The following is a 12105-nucleotide window of genomic DNA, read 5'->3' on the forward strand; positions in this document are numbered from 1 at the left end:
GGCAAACCGCCCCTTGTCCTCAACTAGAGCAGAGAACGCGAAATCACCATCCGAATGCTCTGCCCATCTGAAGGACCGCACCCTCAGAAAAATTTCTTCCCTTAGTGGCGCTCCCTCAGCAGCTCTTGTCCCACGATGTGGCGCTCCCTCACCGCTACTCTCACGGAGGCCGTCTGATGTCTCGGCTGCCACGGGAGGCGAACCTTCCGCTAGTGAAACTACAGGTGCCAACCACCACTTTCCCCTGTACCCCCTCTTCCATCTCATCCGCCTGTCTCCTACCCCACCCCCGTTCCGTCCTCGGTACTCTCTGTATCGCGCTGCCCTGTCCCTTCCATCCCTGTGTCCCGTCCTCCCACCTCGTCTCTGGCATCCTCCAGTGTCTGAAACCCGCCACCAGCTCCATTGTAGAGGTCTGGGTGAGATTGCCAGTGGATAGTTGGGCTCTGTACATTAACGTGCGGGGCGATTTATCGGGTTACCACAGTCTGGTCTGGTCCATCCAGTCAGAAACAATACGCTGCCGCCTCACACTACACCCAGCTCCACCGAGTCACGTGCGGAACTGAAGCCAGTCCTTGTAAAAATTTGAACCATTTCTGATCTACTATAAGGACCAGGCCTGCACAGCTAGAACGATTGTCACTTCTCAATGAATGGGGAGAGTTGCAGAACCCAGTGGCCAACACCTGTACCTTGTTTCTCTGCAGGAATGGGGGAGGATCTTCGGCCCCTTGAGTCCAGTCGGTGAGGTCACGCTGATCGCTATCCATCAGCCTTGATCTGCACTAGTCTATCATCTCCTGGTGGTAATCTCAGAAAGCAGGGTTAGTTTCTGAAAGGGCTCTTCATCCCCAGGGAGGGGGGCCAGCGAACTGAACCATGAGGATAAGATGAGCAGAGAGATGGAGAAACATCGCTGATGACGGAGTCCAGGACAAACGAGCAAACCTTTCCAACTTTCCAGCAAGGCCATTCAGAGGACCAGGGAAACTGCAATCTTTCTCTCTGCAGAAAAGTGTAAAAACGATTATTGTGAAGAAGAGAGTGGTGGGGCAGAAAGCCTCCGATAAGTATAGGCAGTCCCTGGATTAGTCATAAACAGAAACGGGCCCTTAGTCAATGTGCCCAGTTAAGCTGGTCCCATGTGCGTACGCACCGTTCCCCTTCGGCAGCGCGGGTGCGGCCACGCAGTAACTGAAATGCCCCCACGCACATACGGTAGCCTTTGTTGCTGCACAGCAAATTTAAATGATTTCCTTTTTTATACTGTATTTAATTATACCCTTCAATTAATAAATAAAATCAAAAATGTGTGATTTTTCTATTTTATTTTAAATATTCATAGTATGTATATTACAAAAAATAACATTTAAAGTGCTGCACTTTTCAGGCCGTGCAAAATTTCCTGCTCAGATCAATGGTTGTTCCACACAGAGGGAACATTGTGTATATGTGACATAGAACAGTACAGGACAGGCCCTTCGGCCCACAATGTTGTGCTGAACCAATTACATCAGTAATCAAATGGACAACGCAACTAATCCCCTCTGCCTTCAGAATGTCCTTACCCTTCCATTTTCCTCACATTCATGTCTCTTAAAGTCCCTAAAGTTATTGATAACCCATACTCCAAATCTTTCAGAATCAGGTTTATTATCACTCACATATATCGAGAAATTTGTTGTTTTGCAGCAGCAGTATAGTGCAATGCATAAAAATCATTATAAATTACAATAATATATAAAAATAAATAACTAGGGTGAACTCCCCCCCCCCCGGGAAATAGTGAGGTAGTCTTCATGGACCATTCAGAAATCTGATGGAAAAAGACGTGTCTTCAGGCTCCTGTACCTCCCCCCAATGGTAGCAATGAGAAGAGGGCATGTCCTGGGTGATGAGGGTCCTTCATGATGGATGCTGCCTTCTTGAAAACGTCCTCAACAATAGGGAGGCTAGTGCCCATGGCCAAGTCTTGTTAGTTGGAATGTGGTCCCTGGATTACACTGGATATAGAAGAGAGAAGCAGGCCATTCAGCAAAACCACTTCATACTAGTATTAGTGATTTAGTCAAGCTTCCTGCTATCTTTCCCTATCTAAATCATGATGTTCTGTAGTCTCTTTCCCATCTCCTTGTCCAGACTCCTCTGACATACGGAGCAGTTTATAATTTCTCCCGTGACCGTATGGGTTTCTTCCGGATGCTCTGCTTTTCTCCCACATTCCAGAGACGTACAGGTTATTATGTTAATTAGTCACATGTTACCAACCTGAATCTTGAAATAAATAACTACTAAATAAACAAACACATACCATGATCGCATCGACATGGTGCATAACAAGCACACAATGTAAAAGTTACAATTTATCAGCAGGTCACTTAAATGTAACAGAAAAGCATATCACAGAAGAGGGCATTCAGCCTAAATGTCTGCGTTGAATATGCCAAATTAAACAAAGTCTTTTCTGTCAGACTCACCCATACTAGGATGAGCACATAGATGTGAGACGTCCCTCTAGGGCAAGCCCAGTCCACAGACCATTGACTTTGATGTCCTAACCTGGGGTGCCTGCATCGCTTGGCTGATGGTAGTGGTTATTGGCATAAAAAATGTTGGGAACCCCTGATTTGGATAGATCATTGAACAGCTCACTCAGGAGGTGGCAGAAGTACACCTGTGCTGCCAACTGAAAACAGCTTCTTCCCAATGTCCAGTCAAATCTGGGAAACACAAGGTGAATAAACCCAAAGGAAATTTATTATCAAAGTAGGTACATGTCACCATATACTACCTTCAAGTGTCATTTTCTTGTGGGCACTCACAGGAAAACAAGGAAATACAGTAGAATTGGATGAACACAAACACGAGATTCTGTGGATGCTGGAAATCCAGTGCACCACACACAAAATGCTGGTGGAACTCAGAAGCATCTATGGAGCGGAATAAACAGTCAAAGTGTCAGGCCGAGACCCTTCACCAGAACATGGCAACCCCATCAGGAAGGAGAGTCTGGTGAAGGGTCTGGGCCTGAAACTTCAGCTGCTTATTACTCTCCCTAGATGCTGCCTGACCTGTTGAGTTCCTCCAGCATCTTGTGTATGTCATTCACGGCTGGATGAGTGTAACTGGGTGCTTGGTCAGCACAGAGTGGATGGGCTGAATGGTCTGTTGCTGTGCTACACGAACCCCTGGATGACTGAAACAGCAGCTTGTCTGTTCATTATTCTCATTGCTGCTTTGAAATGTTTTCCCACCACTGGGGGTAGGAGCATCAGCTGGAAAACTCTTCAGCACGTCCCAAGATGGACGGGTCCTGTACTCCCACGTCTCATTTCAAAAAAACTGATGCTTTAGTCATCAGTAGTTGTGAGTAAATGGTTTGAATGGAATGCCAAACATGCCAATTGTAAAGGACTGCAGTAACTCTGAACCATCTGTTCCCACACTCCACCGCTTACATAGCTGGAGGAGAACAGATGTGGAGCTTGTCCTGCAGTCTCCTGCTCTGCATCCCTCACTCGGGTCTGGCCTGGAGTCCTCTGCTCAAAAGAGGTGGGAGAAACTGACCATTCCACGCAGGCAAGGAGTGGATAAAGGAGTCTCACACTTTGCAAGAGTAACTAACGATTCTAGCTGGGGTTCTTGCTTTTTAACCCACTGATAACTGGGATCAGATCATACAACCAGCAGCAATTCACACACATATCTACACTTGACCAGCCCACAGTTCACTAAATCCTCATCAATGTCAAACCCTAGATGGTGCTGGCATCTGGACTCTACTTTGTTTCGTGGCTGCCCGGAAGATGAAGAATCTCAAGGTTGTATATGATATACATATTTTGATAAGTGTACATTGAACGCCCTTTTGATCATCTGGCCTGATCTTTCCTGAACCCCTGACCAGAATCTCTTGTTCTCATCTGCTGTTCACAAAGCTCTCACCTCAGCCAGAGAACACTTTCTTCCTGCAAACTTTCTCTTCTTTGGGTTCAAGTTGGGAGTTTTCCATTCTGAATATGGACAGAATTTTATAAAGCAAAATAAAATATAATGAAATAATGCAAAATAAAGTTCCACAACCAGACAGTCTGTCCAGATGTAAGAATTTCCACGTCAGGGCATGAAGGGATACAGAGAGGTAGCAGAAGATTGGGGCTGAGAAGGAAAACGGCTCAGCCATAATGAAATAGGGCAGTCCTGCTAAAGGGCTTTTGCCCGAAACATTAAATGTACTTTTTTCCCCATAGATGCTGTCTGGTCCAGCGTCTGCAGATTTTCTCGTTTTGAGGAATAAATGGGGCTTTTTCTGGTTAGCTGCTGGTGACTAGTGGTACTCAGCAGAGACTGCTTCTTTTCACATCGTATGTCAATGATTTGGATGAAGGAATTGAGGGCTTTGTGGACAATATGAAAATAGGTGTAGGGGTAGATAGCATTGAGAAAGAGGAAGCAGGACTTGGACAAGTTGAGAAAGTGGCAGATGGAATATAATGTAGGGAAGTACATGGCCATGCTCTTTGGTAGGAGGAATACAAATCTGGATTATTTTCAAACTGGTGAGAAAACATAAAGATCAGAGGGAAGAAAGGTAAATGCAATGTCAGCATGCATTTCAAGGGGATTAGAATGCAAAAACAAGGATGTAATGGTGAGGCCTTGGAAGGCATTGGTCAAACCACACGGAGTATTGAGAGTAGTTTTGGGACCCTTACCTAAGAAAAGATGTGCTGGCATTGGAGAGGGTCCAGAGGAGGTTCACCAAGAATGATCCCAGGAATGAAAGGGTTAACATACAAGGAATGTTTGATAGGACTGTGCAGGTTCAGAAGAATGGAGGGGGGAGGGGAGAGAGAACAGAATCTCATTGCAGCCTATCGAACATTGAAAGGTCTGTATAAAGTGGATGTGGGGAGGACGTTTCCTATAGCGGGTGAGTCCAAGACCAGAGGGTACAGACTCAGAATAGAGGGATCTTAATTTAGGATAGAGATGAGGAAAAACTTCTTTAGCCAGAGGGTGGTGAATCTGTGGAATTCATTGCCACAGACAGCTGAGGAGGCCAAGCCATGGTGTATATTTAAGGTGGAGAATGTTGGGTTCTTTATTAATCAGTGCATCTCAAAGGTTACAGGGAATGGGGTTGAGAGAGAAAATAAATCAGCCATGATGGAATGGCAGAACATACTTGAACAGGCCAAATGGCGTAAATCTGCTCCAACTGCTTACGATAGTTTCATGTGGCTCAAGGCCATGTTTGTGCTTTTTTTTGGCAAAGATTTTTCAAGACACTCTTGTAAAGACAATTTGTTATATTGAACTAAAAACAGGAGAGGTTGGTGGAAGAGACACGAATTTCTGCTGCTTTCTGGTGGTCAGGATTTCCCTCCCTGCTCACACAGTGACTTGGTACCTTGTTCAAAGCAATAACATACATGTCACCATATATACAACCCTGATACTCATTTTCCTGTGGGGTTCACAGTAAATACAAAGAAACACCATAGAATCAATGAAAAGCACACACAATATGGAGAAACAACACATGTACAAAAGATAACAAATTGCAATTATAGTACAAAAAAGACCCAAAATAATAATAATGAATAAATAAGCAATAAATATCAAGAACATAATATGAAGAGTCCTTGAAGGTGCATCCATTGGTTGTACAACAATTCGGTGTTGGGGTGAGTGAAGTTATCCCCACTGGTTCAAGAGCCTGATGGCTGAGGGGTAATTGTTCCTGAAGTTGGTGGTGTGAATTCTGAGACTCTTGAAGCTGCGGTTTCCCTTCCATCCACAACACTCCCCTACCTCAAGCAGCAGGTGTGGGAGGAAGGGGGTATCACCTTCTCCAAACCTCTAGAAGAGGGATAAAAATAGTAACAGTGGGGACAGAGCAACCCTCAAGCCTAATCCAGAGTCAATGAGAAGATTTAACAAATATTAAACATCACCCAAAATCAGTTTTACAGGTAGACTGGGTGGTGAAGGCAGCTTTCTGCACACTGGCCTTTAGCAGTCAGGGCAGTGAGCACCGGAGCTGGGACATGTTGTTGCAGTTAAACAAGATATTGGTGAGGCTGCACTTGGGTTGCAGTTTTAGTCATCCTGTTGTAGGAAAGATGTTGAGCTGAAAAAAGTGCAGAATCAGAACCAGGTTCGTTATCACTAACACATCAGGAAATTTGATGAAGAAGCTGTTCTTAAAACGTTGAGTGCAGGTCTTCAGTCTCCTGTACCTCTTTCCTGGATGAGGTACAGGAGACTGAAGACCTGCACTCAACATTTTAAGAACAGCTTCTTCATCAAATTTCAGAACAGTCCATGAAAACTACCTCATTATCTTATTTGCACTATTAACTTATTTTGCAAAACAACACATTTCCTGAGGGCATATTGTACTGTCTCAGTACTTTTATATTTGTGTGCTGTAGCACTTACTTTTTATTCACGGTTATTTTGTAAATAACACTATTCTTTGCATTTCTAGTTAGATGCTAACTGTATTTCATTGGCTTTGTATCTGTACTCAGCACAATGACAAAGTTGAATCTAATCTAATGAAGATATTGAGAGTGGGGAGGGTTGTCCCTGTGGTGGAGCAGGCCAAGTCTACAAGCGCCTTCCCATCCTGAGTACTGGAGCCTCTATACCAAAATGTGACAGAACCAGAGCGCATTGCTAGGACTCAAGGGCCTGAGTTATGGAGCAAGATTGGGAAGGCTTGGACTTTATTCCTTGCAATGTCAGAAACTGAGGGGCATAGATAAGGTTCACTTTGTCTTTTTACCTAGAGGTACACAGGTCTAAAACTGGAAGGTATAAGATGAGAGGGGATATTTAATAGGAACTCAAGGGGCAACTTCCTCACCCAGAGGGTGGTGTGTATAGAGAATGAGCTGTCAGAAGAAATAGGTGAGGCAGGTACAATGACAACATTTAACAGATGTTTGGATAGATACATGGATGGGAAAAGTTTAGAGGGATATCAGCTAAACATGGGCAAAGATGGGCTGAAGGGCCAGTTTCTATACTGCCACCTTGCAGATCTGAGTGAAATTATTAAAGACTTTATTTTACTTGTGTTTTCCTTTAGGAATTGTAACATTGAGATTAACCGACGTGGGTCTGAGAAATTGTCTGACAGTTATGTGGTCCAGGCAGAGAACTTCTAGACACAAACATTAGGACCATTTAAGAAACTATTAGATAAGCAAATGGATGATAGAGGAGGGAACATTTTGATTAATCTTAGTGTAGGTTAAAAGGGTGGCACAACATTATGTTGTTAGCACAGAACAGGTGGGCTGAAGGGTCTGTTCTTAGATGATACAGATCAAATGTACACTATGGTAAATAACTGTTCCAATCACTGAGTTCATTGTAGACAGTAAACACACACACATAAAACACGATTTATTTATTCAAAACCCACAATCATAGTAAAAATAAGGTGGTACTGTATTTCTGGGTCATTTTCTACTAAAGAGATTGTTTTGACAATATTTGGTCTCAATAAGACTAATTCATTCTGTCTCTAAATGGGAGAGAGGGTGGGAGGAGATGGATGGAGGGAAGAATTATCTAACCCCCAGATGCATTTTTTATTAAACAGACATTCACAATCCAGGAGGACTTGAGGCACTGTGAATGAATTTAGGAAGTGAAATGATGGATTCAGCTTTCAGAGGAAATCAGAGTGTATTAAAACAAGTTTGGCACAATACTGTAGACACCAGCAGGTGCCTGGGTGACACAGACTCCAGGTGATATGCTGGCTCCCAGCGGTGCAGTCCCGGTGACGTAACTGTGCAGTGAGGCAGTGGGCAAAACACTGTCACCAGCATGGTCATGGTCTGCGTCTGGTTAGGGGTGAGACGAGTGGGGTTTGGGACCCTGCCCTGGCTGCCTGCCAGCAAAGGGACACACTGAGCAATTTCTCACTGAGGGACGGGACAGAGATCCACAAACTGGCAAACCTCATAGGGGGAAACCAGCCACCAGCACAGGAAAAGATTAAACACTAGCCATTAGCATGAGATCCCACCTAACAATAGACCCCAGCCAAAATTCCCAAGACCCCATTCTCTGTTAATGGAACATTTGGCAGACATCAGAAAGCAGAGGTTCAGCAGAAATTCAAAGCACCAATCCCTCATCTATAAACCCTGGTATCAGATTGCTGATGACAAACATCACTTTAAAGATATTTTATGTTAATACAAAACATTTTATACTTAAACCCACCCCAAGATTGCTAACTCTATAGCTACTACACTGTTCTTGTGAAAGTGAAGATTTCATAAACATGTTGATGGGATTAGGCATGGACCTGATGGGCAGAAGGGCTTGTTCTGTCCTGTAGTGCTTTAGAACTAATTTTCAGAAAGACTAATCTGCACGACCTCTCCTTAACAGTGATTCCGTGACACTGTGTCTTGTGTACTTTCAAAGACTGATGTCTGCCAGCTTTTGACAGGAGCGAGCACCTTAGATCTACAGCAACACTGGACGCTATTGACAGGAGACCTTTTGATTAGCCGATAGCCTTTCACTGTGAACTTTGCATTGATCTTTGATCTTGTTTTCATCGCAATGTGATAACAGAGGTCGTGGTTGAAATGATCAGATCAGCCCTGGGGAAATTATTGGTTGCTGACCTGCAGACTACCACTTGAACATGTTCCCACCAATCACTGCAGGGGGTTACTTATTTTATTTCAGAGTGTGTGGAACAGGCCCTACCTGCCCGAGCCGCTCAGCCCAGCAACCCAACGATTTAACCCTCGCCTAACCACAGGACCATTTACAATGACCTGTACAAATAATACTGGGCTAATGTACAGGAAGGAACAAGATGGGGAAAGAGGAACAAGTTGATGATTAAAAACTTTAATAGTTCATTTTGAGGACTGATCCCACAAGCAGTTCATTAGTTATTGGAGGATGACGCTGCACACATCACAGGGCTGTGTCTATAGGAAGCACTCAAACAAGACAACTACATCAGGGGCTTTTCACTTTGGGAACATCCCACCTCTGCTGTTTTCACCTCTTAGTAGAAAATGACCTTGCATTTTAGTGTTCTGTTCCATAAAGTATAAAACAAAATCAAAATATCAGCGGGCAGTTTGAGACCCACTTTTGCTACAAGACACCCTTTACCTGACCAGCATAGACACTTCACTATTGTCTGCTGGGCTGAGAGGAGAGAATTTAGAAAGGGCAGCATAGATAACACCCAGTACCGACTGTCAATAAAGTGTCAGCAAGCTCTCAGCAAGTTAAATATTAAACCCAAGTTAGAAGAGCTTAAGCAATCACTTATGGCTTACAGTCACTGACAAGAAAAGCATTCTGTGATGCCATGGCAATACGCTGCATCTATATAAGTCATGGTTATATGCACAGCTTGTTAGGCAGAGTCATATAAAGTGCATAGAAAGCTTTGGAATTGAGGTGTGCAACACTGAAGAGCAGTATTAAGCAGTGAGCCAATCCCTTGTACAGTGACAACCCCACATTACTACACAGCTGTGACAATAATCTGAATTATTTTCATGTTCTGCACAGCAGCTAAGTCCCAAATTTAGCCCTGTACAGGGACCTGCAACTGTCCTGATCTGTTCCTTGGGTCAGTCACCGAGGATGGATAGTGTTAACTATTCACCCGCAGCAACACAGCAAGCAGAGTGAGCCTAGTTTTATAACTGCAATGCTACTGAGGTTAGCCAGTGTGTGCTGTACCGTGAATCAGAAATAAAGAGTGCTGTGTGGTGGATGGTTTCTTTATCAATATCCACAAAATGGAACTCAGGAAGTCAGGCAGGTTGACGATCAGAGTACTTGACATAGATCATAATGACCAGCAGTGGACAGAGCTTCTAGACATTTGATACTAAGCTGCCTGGTCTGGGTTAAACCTGAATCACACTTGTTAATGAATCTGGACACTGATTGAAGCCAGGAATACCAGCTCACAGCTGAAGATTAAGGAGGAATGACCAGGTTGGGGAACACACCAATACCCCATCCAAACCAGTAAGGGGTACATTCAGATCTACAAATCCCAACTCCAAACGCCTCTCCCCAACATCCCCAGGAATCAGTCAATAAAAGGTTTTGATTGCAAACTCAGTACACATCAGGTCAGTTACAAGGCAGCATTGCCAACACTCACAAGTACTCCAGTACAGTCTGCCATAAGGATGCAAGCATTGCAATTTCATTTGGTTCCCCTGCGTGGGGATGAGCTATCAGCTGAGACGATGCTTTAAAGCAGATCACAAATCCCCCATGTCCTGCAGAATCGGTAAGTGTTGGCAATGCTGATTCTGTGGAAGTACAGTCACCAGGAGGGAGGCTTCCCTGGTCACTGAGGAATCATGGCAGTCCCAGTCACAATCAGCATACTCAGCCAGGGGCTGATCAAGGCAAGGCCGAGTGCCACACATTTCTCCACTTGGGCACTACTACTGGGATGGGTTCGGAGGATTCACTGGTGGCAGGTTCCTCATCTTGTAGTAAGATACCAACTGGTTCGGCACTTCAGCCAGAACAGTTTGTGCCAGAGCTTCCTTTGGAGCCTGGAGTGAGAAAAACAAATCAGAATTACCACCAAGAGAAACAACTGCACATCCTCACCAAGCTTCTCCACGGCTGTTGGATTATTGTGTAGAATGGTTATTTTTCTTCCATCTTTCTTGTAGTTTAACTTTCCTATGCTTGCTATAATCAGCTACTATATGTGTGTAATTGTAGTATAGCTGATTCAGGTACTTTCTAATCACAAACAAGAGAAAATCTGCAGATGCTGGAAATCCAAGCGACACAGACACGCAATGCTGGAGGAACCCAGCAGGCCAGGCAGCATCTTTGGAAAAGGGTACAGTCGATGTTTCGGGCTGAGACCCTCCAGCATGTCCTGTTGAAAGGTCTTGGCCCAAATCATCGACTGTACTCTTTTCTAAAGATACTGCCTGGCCTGCTGAGTTCCTCCAGCATTTGTGTGTATGTTGCTCAGGTATTTTCTAGATTCTCAGTTTTTCTGCAGATATTACACCACTTCAATCCAGCTGTTTTATTGGTTAATAGTTATCATCGGAATGTTGTTATCTCTAGTCTGAGAAACCATAACTTCGTCTTTTTTCTTTTGTTTTGTTCTGTGTTTCTGTAACATTTAATAAAGTGGCTGTATCCACCAAGTTTGATGTCTCATTCCTGACTTTTGAAGAACTTCTAGATCAATATAACCAGATTCAATGTGGCACACAGAGAGGCCATTTCACCCTGCCAAGTCTTTGCCCAGCTCACACTACTTTTCCCTGTAACCTGACCCCCACATATCCATAACTCTCCATAGATTCTACCACTTATATCAGCAATCTACAGTGGCCAATTAACCTATCAACCATTGTAGTGGCCTGTGGGAGTTAGCTGAAGCACTCAAGGGAAATCTACAGGGTCCAAGGGAGAAGTGCAGATCGCACAAAGACAGCAGCTGAGGTCCGAATTGAACCCGAGTGACTGGAGTTGTCAGGCTGCTGCACCACTGATCCAGCAACCCCACAGTATTGACAGGACTTTGGGACCTTTCACAGCCAGTGGACAAGGGGCCTCCCTTCAATGTATTCATGTAACAAGCTGAATGCTCATGGATTCATGCATCAAGGTCTGTGTCAGCTGAATGTTCAAGTTTCAGTCCTTGGAGTGAGACTGAAACCCCAAAGGCTTCTGACCCAGAAGTGGGAGCACTACCAACAGGTCAGTGCTGGCAGCTGAGACTGGGGCTCAGGTATTGGTTTACTTTATTGTGCTGAGGGAGGATGGTCTGGTTACTGTGTCGGACTTACATTCTGAAACTGTCTGAATGGAACAAATTGCACAATGTCTCGGGCTACGGGCTCTCCGGAGAGTGATTTTAGGACGCCATCATCCCCATCGAGAAACTCCATGGCCTTGAAATCAGCACTCCCGACACCCACGATGATGATGGACATGGGCAACTTGGAGGCTTCCACAATGGCATTCCTGGTCTGGTCCAAGTCTGTTATCTCTCCGTCAGTGATGATCAACAGGACATAATATTGCTGGAGA

At 44.4% G+C, this 12105-nt stretch overlaps 1 protein-coding gene across 6 annotated transcripts in view; it reads right to left on the reverse strand.

The window, feature by feature from the left end:
• Nucleotides 1-7414: 7414 nt before the first annotated feature.
• Nucleotides 7415-12105, reverse strand: part of LOC134342632 (copine-3-like) — an 82401-nt gene continuing 77710 nt past the window's right edge. For all 6 annotated transcript variants that reach the window (XM_063040989.1, XM_063040992.1, XM_063040988.1 and 3 more), the window contains 2 exons: nucleotides 11862-12098; nucleotides 7415-10595 (listed from right to left, as the gene is read on the reverse strand). In XM_063040989.1, the coding sequence (XP_062897059.1) occupies nucleotides 10482-10595; nucleotides 11862-12098 (351 nt within the window). In that variant the 3' untranslated portion in view covers nucleotides 7415-10481. The remainder of the gene's footprint in view (nucleotides 10596-11861; nucleotides 12099-12105) is intronic.

This window comes from Mobula hypostoma, chromosome 2 (assembly GCF_963921235.1).
Source record: "Mobula hypostoma chromosome 2, sMobHyp1.1, whole genome shotgun sequence".
NCBI classification, from domain to species: Eukaryota; Metazoa; Chordata; class Chondrichthyes; order Myliobatiformes; family Myliobatidae; genus Mobula; species Mobula hypostoma.